Raw genomic sequence first — 19,569 nt, 5'->3', positions numbered from 1 at the left:
ATCTTTTAAAAAATCGTGTCTTACATTGATTGATTTACAGTTTTCGTTGGATTCATTCATAGGATACCTTGCCTTTTTTTTTTTTTTTTTGTCGTTTTTGTTTTGTTTTTTTCTTTGCTTTAAAATTTCATACCCAGGGGCTGGAACAATAGTACAACAGTTAAGAACACTTGCTGCTCTTGAAGAAATACTCAAGCTATAAAATCAGCATCACTGTCAAAAAGTTGACCTCATACTTTTCATATTGCCCCCTTTTACTTCTTTAGCCCTTTTCTTTTTGTCCTCTCTGTCAAATTAAAGATCACACATAATACTTAGTAGCTGTGTCTCATTAGTCTTTTAAAATCTTTTGAATAGCTCTGAACAGTTGTTTTTGGTTTTTGTTTTGTTTTGTTTTTAATTTGTGATGGTCCCCTATTTATCTAGGTTAAATAAATGACTGGTATGTGAAACTTTTAAAAAATGATATGGGGAAATTTTTGTTTCCTGGTTCTTATAAAGCCAAGTATTGCTTGGTAAGTTCCAGAGTAAATGAACTTCATTTGTCCCTGTCACATCTTAGCATATGTTGGTAGGTAATTCAAACCAAACCATTGGACAGTTTGATTTTTGTAAGTCACAAACTGTACTTCCATCACACAGCTGCTCTGGGGATGCAGCTCAGTTACAGAGCACTCCCTTAGCATGGGCTAGATCCTCAGCACTCAATACAGTGGGTGTGTTAGGCACTGAAGCATCATTCAGCTAGTGTCCTCGACTTTGATACAACTTCACAAAGGCCGATATAGTAATGTAGCCTGTAGAAAGTCTGTCTTAGCAGTTGTAGAGTTTCTTTTTACTAAAAGCAAACACTTGATTAAATAATTCTTAGAGCCATGAGTATTTTTGAAGATTTAGAAAAACATTTCAAGTAATTAAAATATTAGGGTAAGTGTTTAAAATTTTTTCCTTGAGAATTGACATTAATACTGACAATACTCCTACAGGTTATGTTAAATAAAAATACTTAATCGACCCCTTCTTTCTTTTCTATTTGATGACTTGAATTTCCTTGCCTTTTACTCATTCTTTATATTTTTCTCTTTCACTTCAGTTTTAAAATGTATTTTTATTTGTGTGTTTATTTTGAGTCAGGGTCTTGTATAGCCCAGACTGACCTGGAGCTGACCATGTAGACCAACATGACTTCAAGCATGTGGCAGTCCTACCTCTTCCTTATGAGGCCAGGGTCACAGGTGTCTGGCACCATTCCCAGCCCTCTCCCTTTTATCTTTAACTGATGCTTGAATGAAGCTCTAGTTGACTGTTGGTAAATAAAGCTGAAGAAGATGGTAATGGCAGAGTTGTTACCTTGCTTAATAAATTCTAGTCTTTTTAATTTCTTGTGCTTATCATTGTAATTAACCAATTTTACATACAGGGAGTGGAGGTGATTTTGATAAGCCTGTAATGTTTAACCCTGACGTATATGTCTTTATAAGTCGCTTTATTAAAGAGATGATAAAACATGCATTTGGGGTAAACTAATGTGGTTAGCGGTGAGACGTTTGAATTTTGTTCCTTGGATTTTTGATTGCATGACATTGTATGTAAATGAAAGGTTAGTATGTATCCTAGTTTGTTTGCTTGGAACAGCAGCTTGGGGAGGAAGTGGCTTCTTTTAGCTTACAGTTAGAGCCCATCATTGAAAGAAACCAGTGCAGGAACTCGGGAACCTGGAGACAGGAGTTGAAGCAAAGCCTGGGGAGATGGCTGTTTATTGGCTTGCTCCCCATGACTCACTCAGCTTCACTCAGCGTGCTGTCTTACACAACCCAGGACTACCTGTGCAGGGGTGGCACTTCCCACAGTAGGTTAGGCCCTCTTATGTCAGTCATTATCAAGAAATGCCCCACAGATGTGCCAGTAGGCCAGTCAATATTGGAGGCAGTATGTCAGTTGTGAGGGTCCTCTTCCCAGATGACTTTAGTTGATAAATACTAACAAATACATTATCAGGTGAAGTGAATATGGTATTATTTTATCTTACAGCAACTAAAATGTTGTTTAGTGTTTACTTGACCACCATGGTAGATATAGATATGTTTTATGTTCTGAAAAGAGTTTTTCTGTTAACATTTGATTACATTAATCTTGAGTAAGAAGCTCTAAACTTTTATATCTAAGATATAGTGTTCTTTTAGGCTTTTATATTAGTTAAGCTTAATATTTGAATATCTTAACATCAGGTACCAATTTGAGATTGTTAGCTCTTAGGATTCAGGAAACATTTTGGGTACTTTATTACTAATAGCTCCAGCAAGTTTCAGTCATTCATTCATTTATTCATTCATTCAACTCATTCAACCAAAAGAATTGGACATGTATTGTCTTAATTGTCGATCTTTTACGTAGGTCTTCTGTGTCTTCAGTCAGTCAGGTAGCATGGTTTATGTTTAAGGTACTTGGGAGTGTGGTTGGGAAAATGCTTGCTCTGCACACAGGAGAACTGTCAGTTTGAACAGAACACATTTAAACTAGTAGGAACTCACATAATGGAATCACTTGGGCTTTCAGCAAGCAAAACCCTGTACTTGAGAGTTTAATCAAATCTCAGTATATTAAGACTTACAGGAATTGGGTTTTAGATTTCAGTTTACCTGGGAATTTTAGGGAAGGTTTAAGTTTTCTTAAACTTAAAAAAGAGACAAAACTCTGTAGTGGTATATTATTTATGATTTAATAAAGCTTGCCTGAGGATTCAGAAAGCAAAGTCAGCAACAAGCAATACTGATCAGGCGGTGGATCGTACACACCTTTAATTACAGGACTCAGGAGACAAAGGCATATGGATCTCTCTGAGTTCAAGGCCACCCAGATTTACACGAGATTGAATCAGTCTAAAAGAGTAACAGAGCTCATTCCTTTAATCCCAGGACTCATGAGAGGTATTTGAGACAGGAACAGAGTCAGTATTAGACATCCATTTTCCAGCCACACTGGGGAGAGACAGCAGGATCAGCCCACTCAGCCTGAGGTAGTGGTGAGAGCTAGTGGCCAGATACTTTGCTTTTCTGTTCTTCAGCTTGAAATTTGAACCCCAATATCAGTCTCTGGGTGTTTTTATTAATTTGTGTTGCAAAACTTTTAAGAGAGTTTCTACAATTGAAATGCTATCAGAAGTAATTCTATGATTGGCTATCTTAAACTTTGTCTTAAACCTTATTGTAGGACAGACTGTAACAAGGCTAAAGCTGTCATTAGCTAAGATACAGTAATCATGTATTAACTAGAGAAAAATCATTTTTTTTGCCTGTTTTTGTGTGTCTGTATTTGTTGTTGTTTTGACTTCTGTCTTGATATGTCATGGTTACAGAGTGATCCAGCGTGATACTGATGTCCTGGGAAGTAGTTCAGCAGAACATTAATTTCCCCTTCTGAATGCCTGACTAGTTTTATTAGGACCAGTCATCTGTTGATGGCTAAACTATCACAGAATCAAACAGGCTGTAACAAAATTTCAATTATTTTGCATTTATAAAAACAGAGTAAGCTGACTCTGTGTGCCATTGGCAGTGGGGCATGCCTGAGCAGCTCAGGAATTCTACACAAGACCCCTGCTCTTGTGAAACCACGGTTCTTCATTGTACCCCACAAAGGAACTTCATTCAGAACAAGCTAAAATAAAGCGGAGTTCATTAAGATAGATTTTTAACACAGGTTTAAGCATCCTGATTAATAGAAAGAGAAGCACTCAGGATAGAATAGACCCAAGTATGGATATGGGCTTCTCCAAATAGAGTCACACTTAACTGTATTAGCTTTTGTCATATATATTTCAGTGGCGTCTCAAGTTTTACCCAAAAAGGTTGCTAAGGAAACTTCCCCCCTTACTCTTTTGTGTATTTGTGTATGTATGTATGTTCATGTGCATGTATAATAGAGATGTCAGATTATTTTATTGAGACAGGATCCTTGGCCACCTTGGAATTCATTATGTAGACCAGGCTAGCCTGGAACTCAAAGATCTGCCTGCCTCTGCCCTCTGCCCTCTGCCCTCTGCCTCTTGGGAGTAAAGGTATGCATACCACACTTGGGCTCTGTCTTTCTTCTTTTTTGAGAGACCGTTTCTAACTGAACCTGGAGGTTACTGATTTGTCTAGACTGGCTGGCCAACCCTCTTATCTCCTCTTCCCCAGCATAGTATTAGAAGTCTTTGTACTTTTGTTTTTCCCAACACAGGGTTTCTCTGTGTAGCCCTGGCCATCCCAGAACTTGCTCTGTAGACCAGACTGGCCTTGAACTCAGAGAGATCTGCCTGCCTCTGCCCCCCAAGTTCTGGGATTAAAGGCATGTGCCTCCACCTCTTGGCAATGTACAGAATGTGTGTGTGTGTGTGTGTGTGTATGTATGTATGTATGTATGTATGTATGTATGTTTTGAGGATCTGAACTCAGGACTTCATACTTCGGTGGCTAATGACCCATCTTTCCCCACCCCATCCCCTTTGGTATGTGAGATCTCTGGGTGGTTTCTGAAGTGCTTTGGGTAGAATAATCTAGATAAAACTATGGGACAGTCTTTTAAGTGGATATGGTCTCTAGTACCTGTAGTCCCAGCATTTGGAAAGATGTCACACGAGGGAGGATCGATCACATGGTTTCTTTTTCTTTTCCTTTTGGTTTTTTGAGACAGGGTTTCTCTGTGGCTTTGGAGGCTGTCCTGTAGATCAGGCTGGCCTCGAACTCACAGAGACCCGTCTGCCTCTGCCTCCCGAGTGCTGGGATTAAAAGTGGGCCACCACCGCCATGCATGGTTTGCATGGTTTCTAAGCCAGTTTGGGCTGCACAGCGAGTCCAGGACAGATTCGCCTACAGAGTGAGACCATTACTTAAAAACAAACAACACACAACAGAAAGGACATATCTTTTACTATGTAAATGGAGTTTCTTGTGTGATTACAAGTTTCTTTTTAGGATTATAGCTATGAAAGGACAAAGGCCATACTTGGTTATTTATATACATGTTTGGGCCTTAGGCACGGCACATTGGTATTTTAATATTCTTACTTGAAATGTCTTTATAAAAGGAATATTGACTATGTAGGTAACCATTACAGCATAATTTTGTTGGAGCGTTTGACTCTAGACTGGTTATCTAAGTCTTGTCGATAGGAATGCCAGACTACAGCAAAGTAAAAGTAGAGAAAAGGGTAAATAAAATCATTGAGAAAGGGATGTTTGGCATTTTGAGTAGTTTGGGGTTCCTTTCCGTGGTTTGCTTAATTTTCCGTGTCTTTCTCTTCTGCCTCAGACTAGATAACACTTGTACGTTGAGGGTAAGTCTGTTTGGGATTATGACTTGAGAAAGCACGGAAGTTTGCCATGTAGGTATCTGAATCAAGTGCACCAGAAAGGGAAATAGCATTAACTTTTATAAGGTTCTAGTATCCATAGCATGTGTGATAAACACAGGGACAGGGCAGTAAAAACAGATTATATTAGGAATAAAGACAGAGGTTGGGATTTGGAGAAGCAGATAACGTAGGGCATTATCGGCATTTGTATGGACATTGAGATTTAGGCTTAGCTATGTATATGAAGAGTCTGTGAGTATACAGGCGGAAAAACAGCCAATTGAAATGTGGTTTTAGTTCTTGGATATAATAGTGGTAGAGATAGGTGTGGGCAGACTATGAATAGCCTTGAAGGTAGAATCAGTGATTGTATGTGATTGTGAGATGAGTTACAAATGACCTTATTGATTTTTATCATGCTACTGGAAAGACGATTGCTGTCAGCTGAGATGGAGGAATTGTAGGCACTGTGATTTCAGCGGGCAGCTCAGGAATTGTTTTCAGTTAAATAGTGAAATAACAGGTTTGTTTTGGTTGATTCCCCCTGCTTCTGAGATACCCTTCCATGTCCTCGCCCCTCCTTTTCCCTGCTTGTATTCTGTTGTCCACACTAATACCCCATGTTTCTACTGTCTTCTCCCTTTGTAGGGCCCTTTTCTAGTTTCTTGCCCTACGGCCATATTTACTTCCCCTAGGTGCACAGGGTTAACGGCTAGAAGGTAGAACTTGGCAGGTGGTAGCAGCTCATACTGCTAACATATGCTGAAGAGGAGGAAGCTGGAGGCTCATGAGTTAGAGGGCAGCCTGGGCCATTTGGGGCCGGAGAGAGAGACTCTGGTTAAAAGTATTGGCTGCTCTTCCAGAGGACCTGGACCAGTGCTTACAACTACTTTAACTGCCTTCTCAGGGAATTTGATGCTCTCCTCTGGCCTCTAGACACTAGGCATGCATGTGGTATACAGATATACTCGCAGGAGAAAGCAACACACACACACACACACACACACACACACACACACACACACACACACACACGTAAAATAAGGACAATTAAAGCTGGCACTTGAATATGGTGCTTGTCTTCCTGAGCCTGAGTTACATCACATCTGATTCTTCCCATTCCCTGCCGTCTTCACGTGCATGTGCGTGCGTGCGTGTGTGTGTGTGTGTGTGTGTGTACACGTGTGTGCATGTGCCTGCGTGCACGCGTGCCTTCCTGCCTGCCTGCCTCTCTGTCTGTGTCTGAATAAAATTCTTTTGAGTTTATATCTCATGTTGTCATTATCCACTCATCCATTTGCTGGTGGACATCTGGGCTGATTCTGTTTCCTAACTATTGTTAAAAGATCGGTGGTAAGTATGGATATGCAAGTATCTCTGAGTGTGATATAGCCCTTTGGGTATATGCTGTGGAGTGTGCAGCCAGGTTGTATGGTAATTGTGTTCAGTGTCTGGAGAAGCCTCCACACTGATTTCTGTAGTGACTGCAGTGAATAAATTTATTATTCCTCTTTCCCCATATCCTCACCCACACTTATTTTTCTTTACTATAGTCATTCTGATTGGAATGAGGCAACTCTCAAGGTAGTTTTACATTCTTTGGTGGCTATTTGTATTTCCTTTGAGAACTGTCTGTTCAGTTCATTGACTTTTCTGATTTCAGGTTTGTGTATATGTGTTTAATTTTTACAATTTGTTATGTATTCTAGATATTAAACCCTTGTCTGAAGTATGACTGACAAAGATTTTCCTCCGCTGTCTTAGGAGTCTCAGGCTTTTTGTTTATTTGTTTGCTGGCTTGCTTGCTTTCTTGTTTGAGACACCAGTGTCTCATCCAGTTACTTGTTAGTTCTGGTTTTTGGTTTTTCAAGGCAGGGTCTCTCTGTGTAGCCTAGTTATCCTGGAACTAGCTCTTGTAGGCCACGCTGGCCTTGAACTCATAGAGATCCACCTCCCTCTGTCTCCTGAGTGCTGGGATTAAAAGTGCACCACCATCTACTGGCTTCATGCAGTTATTTGTAAGAATATAGAATTAAGTCATAAAAACAGTTCTAGAGCTATACATTGGAAAGTTGTCACCATATCAGTGATATGTAATGACTAAGATTAGGTGCATTTACTAAGGTCATTATTAGCCTAGGGAAAAATCCCTGAAGAACTGGTTATTCCTTACAACTTTAAGAGATCTGGAAGAGTAGAAAAAGGACAAAAGATAGTGAGAAAGAACTTTACTAGGGTAGGAAGTAAGCAGTATGATAAAATAATTTTCTTTACTACATTGGTGTGTGTGTGTGTGTGTGTGGAAACGTGAGTGCCTGCCTGCCTGTCCTGTCTTGTCTGTGTACACGTGTGCTCATGTGGAGGTCATAGGTTGGAGTCAGGTATCCTTCTTAGTGCTCACCACCTTAGTTCTTTTGGGACAAGCTCTTGGGTTGAGCTTGGAACTGACCGAGCCCTTGGATTCTTCCTGGTCTCACCTTCCCAGAGCGGGGATTACAGGCATGTGGTTCCATGCCCAGCTCTCACACATGAGAACTTGAGATCCAGATTCACTTCCAAATTCTTGTACTGCCAGCATGTTACTGACTGAGCCATCTCCCCAGCCCACTTACTACATCTTAACTCTTGATAAAGTCCTAGTATTTGTAGTTCATATCTTCTTCCACTTTGTATTTGGAACATATTTGCTGAATAATAAAATAAAGATAATTTGAGATGCCTGACCAAAATCCATCAAGTATTTAAGTGTTAGGTAAATTTCTTACAAGAGTAGGAATAATAGCTACTATAATTTAAAAACTAAAAGCTCTCTTACATTATACATTTTGGTAGAATTTGGCACATTTTCTATTTTATTTCAGCATTACCAGTACCTGTATAGAATATTTTCATCATCCTATAAAAATTCCTGTTCCCTTGCCTAGCATCTCCTAAGCTCTGGTGTTATGTGACTTTTTCCTATGGAGATATGGCCAAGGACAAACTAAAGATTATTCCAAGGCCTTGCATTCTGAGCCCATGAGTTTACTGGGGTTGCTTACGGAAGTGTGGGTGCTTCTTGGGCATCTGGTACCGGCTCATGCAAGACTCATCAGCTGGTGTCCTGCCCAGCTTGTAGGGACACTCCACTGCAGTCTCCTCTTCCCAAGACTGCTTACCGTTCATATGTAATCTTGGGCAGAGGCTATATGACTCTCCTAAAGTTTGGTGAGCCTTCTAAGTCTATGAAGTTCAGCTGAAAGTTTCAGTTTGGAGGAAATAGCTACACAACACCAGGTAACCTCATACCTACTTTGTTTCTGCAAAGATTTGCTTATTGTGAATTTTTCAAATACATAAAACTATATGATATTTTGTGTCTGGCTTCCTTCCGTTAGCATATCTTCAGGACTTAGCCTTATTGTACCAAATATTGATATTCATAGTGTGAACATACTATATATTCTGTTCATTGTGCTTATATATTTGTTATTGGTGGGCATCTGGGCTCTTCTAAATAATATGAGTATTCATGCACAACATTTTTTTGAACCTATGTTTTACTTAGTAGTGGAATTACTGGGTCATTTGTATTTCTATATGTAACATTTTGAAGAACCACCAAATTATTCCACAGTTGGTTACGTGTTCTTACCAGCAGTAAACATTCTCAGAATCCACGTAGGAATTTATTACTTACATTTAGTCAGGTCTCTCAAGATAGATTCCTCCTCCTTGTTCTTCAGGCTTTCTTCTCTCTCTCTCTCTCTCTCTCTCTCTCTCTCTCTCTCTCTCTCTCTCTCTCTCTCACACACACACACACACACACACACACACACACACACACAGGGTTTCTCTGTAGCTGTGGAGCTTGTCCTGGAATTCAGTAGACCAGGCAAGCTTCAAACTCACAGAATCTACCTGACTCTGCCTCCCAAGTGCTGGGATTAAAGGCGTGTGTCACCATTTGCTGGCCCTTCCTTTCCTTCTTGATAATTTTTATCACACCAGCATTTTAACAGTTCCCTTAATAGGAGAGTTTTGTTTTGTTGCTTCCCATCATTAAATTCAAGTTGTATGTCTTTGCATTTTTTTCTCAGTTGCCATATGATGAGGCTAACTAGTAACTGCTAACAATTCTAAACCATTTCGTTTAGGAGGTACACATCAGATTTAGTTATTCTTTGTTCTTCTGTAAGTATCTTATAAGAGGAATCTTTCACAATATCACTAATATACTTTTTTAAACTACTAATTTTGTCATCTGTGGGTGGTGTTTTCTTTGATAATGCTGGAGATTAATCCCAGGAACTTGCATACATTCTACCACACCCAGTTCACTGGTGAGTTTTGACCAGAATAATATGCTAGTTGTGGATTTTTCATCATTCGTTTTATCATGTGGAACTATGCACTTAGTGTTTCAGGTTTTTTCCTTACATAGAATCTTCTTGTGATGAAATGGTATGATCTTAAATAACCCTAAAGTGACAACTCTATTGGATAATCATTATGTTACTAAAGGAGGCTATATAACATTCCTTTAGGGGATGCTTTTCAAAAGTTTCTAGTTAGTGTTTATTTAGAGTACAGTGATGCTAGTACTTAAAATTGGTCTGTGGTCCTGCTGCAGGTTCACAAATTATATAAGTTAGGAAATGAGTATGTGCTTTGAATCTTTTAGCAAAATTTGATATCATCACGATAATTTAAAGGTCTATTGCAAATATAGAGGTCTATAACAGATTGGAAATGAAAAAGAAATCTTTTACTTCATTTGGTCTGAAGAACATGTAGAAACCAGACATCACCGTAGCACTTAGTTATAGTGTAAGTGTATCACTGGGTTATGTGAAGTAAGAAGGCTGAAAAAAGAGGGGACTAAAAGCATGGGAAGGTACGGGAAAGTGTTTAAGAGTGGACAGCGCTGCCTTAGGTCTCACTGTAGGGGGCAACTCATTCCTATTTTCTGTCCCTTCCCCCTGCAGGCTTGTTTGCAGCTGTGTCCTTTATATACATAGGGACCTGCCCAATCTGCAACCCACCATGCTAGAAGCAGCGTAACATCAAGCGTTCTGCACTTCTGTCTTTGGTCTTAACTGGTTGAAGTGCTGGGAAAAGGCAGTTATAAAGAGGCAGGTGAAGAAAGTTAAAAGGGGGAAAGAGATTGTTGTCGAAATGGCCTGATTAGCATTACATGTCAGTTCCTGAGCTCCTTAGTTGATAATTAGTTTCTCAATCTCCACAATGTTTTTACTACTACTGCTACTACTACTACTACTGCTACTGCTACTACTATTATTATTATTTTGGCCTTTGTAATAGCCCTCTTCCCCAAGACTGACATATCTGTAATATATGCTATTAATTTGGTTGTTTGTTTTCTAGGAATCCAAGAATTTCCAGAAAATATTAAAAATTGTAAAGTTCTGACAATTGTGGAGGCCAGTGTAAACCCTATTTCTAAGTAAGTCTTTCAGATGACCTTGAAGGTGCTCCTTGTCTATAATAATTATAGAGCAATGTTAGAGTGGAGATTGTTTACTTGGCTACTTTAAGAAAAATGTATTAATCTTAGTTATACCGAGATTCAGGGTTTGTTTGTTTGTTTGTTTATTGTGTGCTTTACCTGAATGTATGTCTGTGTCCCACGTGTGTGTCAGAGAGGAAGAGTGTTTTGCCTTCATGGTCTATGTACCACATGTGTGCCTGGCACCTGAGGAGCCCAGAAGAGGCCTCGAATCCCCTGGAACTGAACTAACAGATGGTTGTGAGCCACTGTTAGGTTCTGGGAATAAAACTGGATTCTCTGAAAGGGCAGACAGTGCTCTTAAACTCTTAAGTCATCTCTCCTGCCCCGTGGAGATTCAGTTTTAGACAGCTTCTAATAATCTTTCTAACCCATGCACTATAAATTTGATATCTCAAAGAATATGAGTGCTCTAGATCTCATAATCAAAGTTAAAAGTGAGACTACTATATGCTCATGGCATGTAATCAGATGGAGAACTTTCAAAAAGAAAACTGAAGAAAAATACAGTTGATTATATGTTCTTTTATAATAGTAATGTCTGGAAACAAAGTTTTCTTGTACCAAAGCTGTTAATTTTGCAAAAGTGAAATGTTAGTGTTGCTAAAGGTAAATAGAATGAAGCACAGCTTAGAATAACCATTCTGTTGAAAGTGTAACCAGAACACTTATTCCGTGGCAAGTTTTACCAAAGATACTTGGTATTGAAGGTGGGGGATGTTGTAAGGTAAAGGAAGAATTAACACGTCAAAGTCTGACATGTCTTACAACGTGGGATTTTATACTTGTAACAATGCAGGACAAATAGCTAAAGATGAAATAGATACTCATTTGAAAATATTTTTTTTCTAGCATCAAGTTGTACATGGTAATTTGTTTTGTAAGCATAGGAGAATAGAAGTGTAAAGAACATGAATTCTTATCTGGCCTTAATCTGTCATTCACCTGTTCAGTTTCACCTTTGATTATTATAAAGCTCTACATCCTTAATTATTTATGGACCAAAAATTGGAACTGAAAATAATATAAACCCAGTGGTTTTTAACTGCTGGCTCTTTAACTGTTGGCGTTTTTGGAGATTATGGTTTTCACAATGGGCATGTTAGTGTGTATATGTGTGTGTACCTGTACCTGATGATGACCTACAGGATCAATCCTCACAACAAAGATTCATTCATTTTGCTACATTATTAGTGCTTAGAAATTCTTTATATCTTTGTTTTAGTTTATGTTGGACAATATATATTTAAAAAGTACCTTGAAGATTCATAGTTATATCCTACATATAATTCTGTGTTGGTGGCTCATTCTAAATGTATCATTTTGTGATACTAAGACAGATTTTATCTTCCTTTGTACAAAAACATGTAGTTACTAATTTTATAACAGGCAAAGGCTTAATTAAAGATCACTAATAAAAGTTAAGAGGTAACTATTATTTGTTGAGAAGTTATCTTTATTATACATATTCTTGAGTGAAATTTTTGGTAAGAGACTGAAATTTTAAATATGTACTTAATTTAATTCTTTTACATTTTATATAGACTCCCTGATGGGTTTTCTCAGCTGCTAAACTTGACCCAGTTATATCTAAATGATGCTTTCCTTGAATTCTTACCAGCTAATTTTGGCAGGTAATATGGATTATTGTAAAGACATTTATATTGTTAGCTTCTGTAAAGTTCACACAGCTGCAAAGTACTTTAGTAATACTTATTAATTACATTTCATAAGCTTTTCTTTTGCAATTATTTCCATGCATTACAATTCTTGTAGTTCTGTTGTATTGTTTCCCCTTAGATTTATTGTCCTAAATAAACAGTAGATGCAAAAGGGGGGATCTGTTTCTGAGGACTGTGCCCACCCTCAAGTATCAAGAGTGTTTCTCTTTCATGGTCTTTAGTGTTTATTTATTTATTTATTCTTATACATATGCATTATTGACCTATAACCCTGGAGCCGTAAGCAGTTTTGTAGGTATTTTCATTAAAGTCATAGAATTGTTCCAGAATTGAAAAATCATGGATAATCACTGTGTCCCTTTAAAAATGTATTAAAGTAGCTTACTTGGGGACCAGAGAGAAGGCTCAGCCCTGCATTCTGTGCTGGACCCCTGAAACCTATATAAAGTAAACAGAAAGCACTGACTATATAAAGTTGTTCTTTGACCTTTGCGTGTGTGCTGAGGCACATGAACACACATACACAGAATGTACATAAGTAATAAATAAACTGTTTTTAAATTGTGCTTAATCTTTTTCTGTCTTGGATTTGAGGAACAAAGTATATTTTATTTGTTCTTGTTTGTTTGTTTTGTTTTAATCAAGATGCTACTGTATAAACCCTGCTTCCCTGGAACTTTCTATGTAGACAAGGCTGACCTTTAACTCACAGAGATCCAGCCTCTATCTCCAGGGTTCTGGAATGAAAGGCTGCACTACCATGCCTAGCTCAATTAAAATTCTTTTTCTTCTTTCACATTTGACATTACTCTACATGTAGTAACTATGTAGATAAAGTTAATGCAGTTCCTTATATTTGATTCTTTTGTCTTGATTTGTTCTTTGTTTTACAGATTAACTAAACTCCAGATACTAGAACTTAGAGAAAACCAGTTGAAAATGTTGCCTAAGTAAGTCAGTATGCTGTTCTTTTTAAACCCAGTTTAGAATTGTAATCCTTAGTCCCTAAAACTGAGTTTATTTAAAATATGAGCTTACCTTATTTTGAAAGACATGTTTTGATGTAATTCTTGGTAGGTATTAATTATAAAAATGTATGGATCTGTTGTTGGCTTTCATTAAGGTTGTATGATAACACTGGTTTCATCTTTTCTTTGAACCACATCTTATATGTGACACAGAGGTAAGTAACTCTGAGTCTCAGATGAAGAGATCCTATGTGAGAGACAGAGCTCATACCCATCATTCAGGGTGGCTGTGAGCTCTTCATGTTTTTATAACTACAGAACATTATTGTATGGCTTTATAGTCTGTTGTAAAACTAGAAACGAGTGATTTATTCTCTACTATAAGCTAACACCAAGAAGAAATGGCTTCTTAGGAATAAATGGTAATTTAAGAGTATTTAGAAGACAAAACTTCTCATTCAAAATAGACTGTAGTCTTTGGTTGTTTACTGAAGAAATATAGAACCATGAATGCATCACTATATAGTTTAGTAGTTAGCCTATGGTTAAATGTGATCTAGTGTCCATATTTAGAAGTAAAATTTCAGTGGAACATATTCACAATCATTAAATTTTCTCTGGTTTATGGTGGATAATAACTAATTTTAATGTGTCCTTATTTTCTATTATACCCTTCCCTGGTTAACATGTAAACATCATGCATGTATCCCCCCCCACACACACACAGACACAAACACGATTATATGTGTGAAGACAGAGAGGCTATTTGATTTTCATTACAAGTGACTGTTAAGCCTAGTGGTTGGTTTTATTATGTGAATGAAGTTTGTGGTGTTGATAATAAGTGTAAATTAGAGAATCGTATTATGATTTTATGAGGTATGGATTAGTGTTTGTTACTGGTTTAGTTCAAAGCTTTACTGGGTATGAAGAAATGTTAAAAGGCTAAATAAGTATAATAAGTATATTATTATATAAGTATATATATATATATACTTATAAATAAGTATAAATAAGTATAATAAGTAATTTTGTCACTGTGACAAAATGCCTGATAAGAAGTTACTTTCTTCGTTCAAGTATTTTATCACAATAATGAAAAAAAATAACTAATATAGACACTTTCCTCCCAAAAACTTTGACAGAAAACAGTTGTGCAGTTTCTATTTATTATTCCCCCCCCCCCCCCCCCCCCCCCCCCCCCCCCCCCCCCCCCCCCCCCCCCCCCCCCTCCCTCTCTCCCCCCTCTGTCCCTCCCTCTCTCTCCCCCTCCCTCTCTCTTTCTCTTTCTGGACTGAGGATACACACGGGGGGGGGGGGGGGTGTGTTCACTCATGCCATTGCTTGACTGTGGAAGTCAGAGGATGACTCAGCATAGCCTGTTCTCTTCTCCTACCATGTGGGCCCTGGGAGTCAATCTCCAATCGTCAGGCTTGGTGGCGAGTGTCCACCTGCTGAACCATCTTGTTCCCCTGATACAAACTTTTAGGAAGGGTTTATTTACCCCATAGTGTCCTACGTTTCTTGTAGTTGATTGGTCCCTGGCTTTGGGTCTTGTGGAAAAGCAGCACACTTTGGTGAGGAGTACAAGGTAGAAAAAAATGTGCTTACATTGTGACACTTTGGAAGTAAAGAGAAAAACAGGAGTCGAGTGGCAGAGTCCCTGTGACGACTTCTTTGCTCCCCACCCATCTACCTTCCTTCCATTAGACCCCTTGTCTAAGGGTTCCACCACTCTGAGTATACTACATGCTAGGGACCAAGCCTGCAACATAGGGGTCTGTAGGGGACATAGAAGATGCAAGCTGTAGTCTATGGACCATCTGATTCCATAGGTAATTCAGTCAGGTTATATAACTGAGTTTGTAAATATATTTCTTTTTTTTTTTAATTTTTGAATCCATATGATTAAAGTCTTTGTAACTTTATAAGCTGTAAATACATAGTATTAAATATTAAGATATTGATGTATATTTAGATTATGTGACCAGGCTTGAAAATTTAAATGCTGAACCTGGTGGTTTGTGCCTTTAATCTCAACATCCAGAGGCAGAGGCAGGTGGAGCTCTATGATTTTGAGGCTAGCCTGGTCTACAGAGTGAGTTCCAGGACAGCCAGGGCTACACAGAGAAACCCTATTTTGAAAAAGAAAGCAAACAGTGTGTGTGTGTGCGTGAGTGTGGGTGTGTGAGTGTGGGTGTGTGGGGTGAGTGTCTGGGTGTGTGAGTGTTTGTGAGTGGGTGTGTGTGTTGGCAGCTGGGACCTGGGACTGGAACTAAGGTTGTCACCCTTAGCAGCAAGTGTGTGTGTGAGAGTGTGTGTGTCTGTGTGTGTGTGTGTGTCTGTGAGTGTGTGTGAGTGTGGGTGTGTGTTGGCAGCTGGGACCTGGGACTAGAACTAAGGCTGCCACCCTTAGCAGCAAGTGTCTTTACCCACTGAGCCATCTTGCAGACTCCAGACTATTTTTGACTAAACAGTGGGAAAACTTGTTTTTCCTGTACAGTTAAGTGAAACTTAATATTGTGTAAAGGATTCTGAAGGGCACTGGCAAGTTTTGAGGGGCAGTCTAATTTCTCCTTGAATTAGGAAGCATGTTCTTATGTAGTTAATGCACTTTTTCCTGATGTTTCTGAAGTGTGCATATAGAATCAAAGTTTGTAATAGCAACAGAATTTACGTGGAGACTACTTGTAATGGGTTCCTCCTTCTGCCACACATCTGTATTACTTGCCATCTCAAGTCTGCTTTTTAACCCTTTTCCAGGGCGGGGTCTGTAATTGAGCTTCTCCAGTGCTCTCTTTTATTTTTGTACCCTGGACTGAAAGTAGTAGGTTCATTTTCTTCAAGCAACCCTACTGTTTATCATGTATCCCGATGCTAAAGGATTTTCTGTCATCTTGCTAGTTTCACAGTGTCAGAACAAGAATGCCTGTGTTCTTTCAGTTTTCTCTCTTCACAGCCCTCCTCACTTTTCTCAAGCCCCCACTTGTGTAGTAGTTTGAAGATACCAACTTGGTAACAGAGCATGTGATTTTATACATTTGATAAAGACCCTGGAAAGTCTTTGTGCTATTTATAAAGGAAACTAGAGCTTGCAGGCTTTATAGGCAAAGGTAGACGCGAGTAAGGGAAGTAGAGCTGAAGGCAGAGGATAGGCACTCAGTAAGTCTTACATTAAGGTGACTTTGATAAAGATAGGTGTTGTGTTTATTAAATTAAAGAATGTTAAGTTTAAGATGTATGGATTGCAAACACTGCTTTATTCAATTTAGGCCCATAACATTGTTTTCAGTATAATGTGAATCTTTTTACTGAAAAGCTGAAAAGCATTTTAGCTGAGTTTTACTTTTCATTTTTACATATTTGAATATTCAGAAAAGATAAAATTCTATAATCTTTAACTGAATTTTAAAATCCCTTTGTTTTTTGAGCTTTAATTTCCAATATAACATTTTAATATATTATACTAATATGGTAGCTTCATATAAATTGTATTATTTTTGTCTTATGCTAGGAAGTCTTAATATGCAAGAAAAGGAGGTTTTTCTTCTCTGGATAGTTGATAGTGCCTCTGTCTATAAAAAGATGTCTGTAAGCAATTCAAGAGCATAAATACACATATGAATGAATTCCAATTTTTTTTAAAGATTTTCTTGTAGAAGAAAAAATGCAGTGTAATCTGTGTTTTTCTAGTTTATTTTGTTTTTAGATGTATTTATTTAGTGTGTGTGTGTGTGTGTGTGTGTGTGTGTATGTGTTGTGTTTTGACTGTATTAGCTTGGTGCCTTCAGAGGTCAGAAAAGAGCAGTAGCTCCCCCTGAACTGCACACATTATGTATGTTATAAACCGTGAGATTTGAAAGCTTCCATGCAGTTTATGTTTTTGTGTAGTAAATTCTTGATTACTCCATTGTCAACAGAACCATGAATAGACTGATACAGCTGGAAAGACTGGATTTGGGAAGTAATGAGTTCACAGAAGTGGTAAGTCCTCACACACCATTACTCTTGGTTTGTTCAGACACATGATATGGAAATGGAAGTATTTCTCTTAAAAATTAGGAGATACTGCACATGCTTTTAAAGAAAATTCTTAACCTAAACTTTCCAGCCCAGTAGAAAAATTAACCAAAAGGAAATCGGACAAATGGTTGACAAAATAGGTTATTCTTGAGTTTGCATTGAGGCCTGCCAGTTGAGTTTGTTCTCTGTATTCTAAGTGAAATGTATTGCTAAATTTATAAGGAATGGGTCAGTATGCAGTTTTTGTATTTAAGTACATTTTCAAAAATAGCTCAGAAAATAAGCCAGATTTTTAAAAGAAGGTATTCATTAACTGAACATCATATTTAAAATTTATGTTTACAAGTCTGTTGTTCAAAATTGTGTCAGCTTTCAAATGATAGTGTGTTAATAAGAATTTCTGTTGTGGGTTGTGATCATTTCAACTTTAGTCAGTAGAATTGTGTAGTATTTGAGGATATTTTACCTTTTCTAAAGTACTTTTGCCTATTTAAATTTTATTTTTAAATTGTACATGTGTGGGTGTTTTGCCTTCATGTGTGTCTGGTTGCCACTTTTGTGCCTGGTGCTCAGCTGAGAAGGCTGAAAGAAAGGTCCCCTGGGATTTGTTACAGAGGGTTGTGAGCCAGCGCGTTCTGGACATCAAACTCGGTCCTCTGAGATAGCAGCCAGTGCTCTTAACCACTGATCCATCTCTCCAGCCTCCTTTTTCATATTCTTGTTTGAGATGATTTCTGATGAAGTTCACTGTATTTGCCAAGTTTTACTTATTGTGAAAAAGCACATGCTTTGCTTCCTAAGTTATTTTCAGACCTTATCTTTTATTTGTAAATATATTATCTTTAATATAACAGTGTGTTTTACTAGTTCTATGAATTATGTTAGCTTTCAAAGTCATCCCTTTTTTCTTCCCATTTTGTTCTGTATTAGTATTACACATAGAAAAATAAAAAAATAAAACTTGGCCAAGTGGTGGTGGTGCACGCCTTAATCCCAACACTCAGGAAGCAGAGGCAGTTAAAATCTCTTAAGTTCGAGGCCAGCCTGGTCTCCAGTAAGAGATCTAGGACGGCAAAAACTACACAGAGAAACCCTGTCTCCAAAAAATGCACCAAAAAAAAAAAAAACAAAAAACCCACAAAACAAACAAAATAAATAAATAAAACTATAATGAAACGACAGGACAGGTGATGTATGCCTGTAATCTCATCATTTGGGAGGTGGAAATCTGGGAGGATCAGTTTAAGGTCATCCTCTGTTACAAAGGGACTCCAGTCTGTCTCAAAATGAAGCAGCAGCCAAACAAACCCATAAAACTTATACTACTAGAATTACAGTACTAGAGACCTATGAAAGGAAGTTTTTCCTAATTCAAGTTACACCTAGAAGTCTTTTGAGACAGGGATTTTCTGTGTAGCTTTGGAGTCTGTCCTGGAACTCACTCTGTAGACCAGGCTGGCCTCGAACTCACAGAGATCACCTATCTCTGCTTCCCAAGTGCTGGGATTAGCCCTTCCCATAAACCTACAAGTCTTACCTTTACCGATTAACAATAGATCTGAATGTCTGACTTGGGGTGATGGGTGTGATAGTACTCTTTGCCACTGTGTACTTATTGATTGCCATGGTTCTTTGGACTGAGAGAAATAACAACTTCAAGGAGACATTCTAGCCTTTGGCTCCAGAGCCCAGTGCCCTCCCAATGGCAAGTGTCCCAAAATACCAAAGTTCATAGCAGCATAATGGGGCTAGTGAGTTTAACTTTTCAGCACCATATGTAATATCCCATTACATAATACCAGTTTTCTACTAGTGTACATAATAATATATTCCTGTCGTGTCCCTCTTTCAGTCAAGAGGGCTGGTGTTTGGTTCCCAGCACCTACATTGGACAGCTCACTGCATCTTCTTTGTCTCTCTGTCTCTCTCTCTCTGTCTCTCTCTGTCTCTCTCTCTCTCTCACACACACACACACACACACACACACACACACACGGTCATATATTGCCTTTGCTTTTCTCTAAGATTTTCTAAGGCTGTATCTATTGATAA

The 19,569-nt window shown here is 38.2% G+C and overlaps 1 protein-coding gene across 7 annotated transcripts in view; it reads left to right on the top strand.

Annotated features, from left to right (window-relative positions):
- Positions 1-19,569, top strand: part of Erbin (erbb2 interacting protein) — a 69,174-nt gene that overhangs the window by 7,910 nt on the left and 41,695 nt on the right. For all 7 annotated transcript variants that reach the window (XM_051182873.1, XM_051182871.1, XM_051182872.1 and 4 more), the window contains exons 3-6: positions 10,703-10,781; positions 12,389-12,478; positions 13,420-13,476; positions 17,415-17,478. In XM_051182873.1, the coding sequence (XP_051038830.1) occupies positions 10,703-10,781; positions 12,389-12,478; positions 13,420-13,476; positions 17,415-17,478 (290 nt within the window). The remainder of the gene's footprint in view (positions 1-10,702; positions 10,782-12,388; positions 12,479-13,419; positions 13,477-17,414; positions 17,479-19,569) is intronic.

Source organism: Phodopus roborovskii, unplaced genomic scaffold, assembly GCF_943737965.1.
Source record: "Phodopus roborovskii unplaced genomic scaffold, PHOROB, whole genome shotgun sequence".
Lineage (NCBI taxonomy): Eukaryota > Metazoa > Chordata > Mammalia > Rodentia > Cricetidae > Phodopus > Phodopus roborovskii.
Note: the sequence above shows the minus strand (reverse complement) of the source record. Positions and strands in the feature narration are given on the sequence as shown.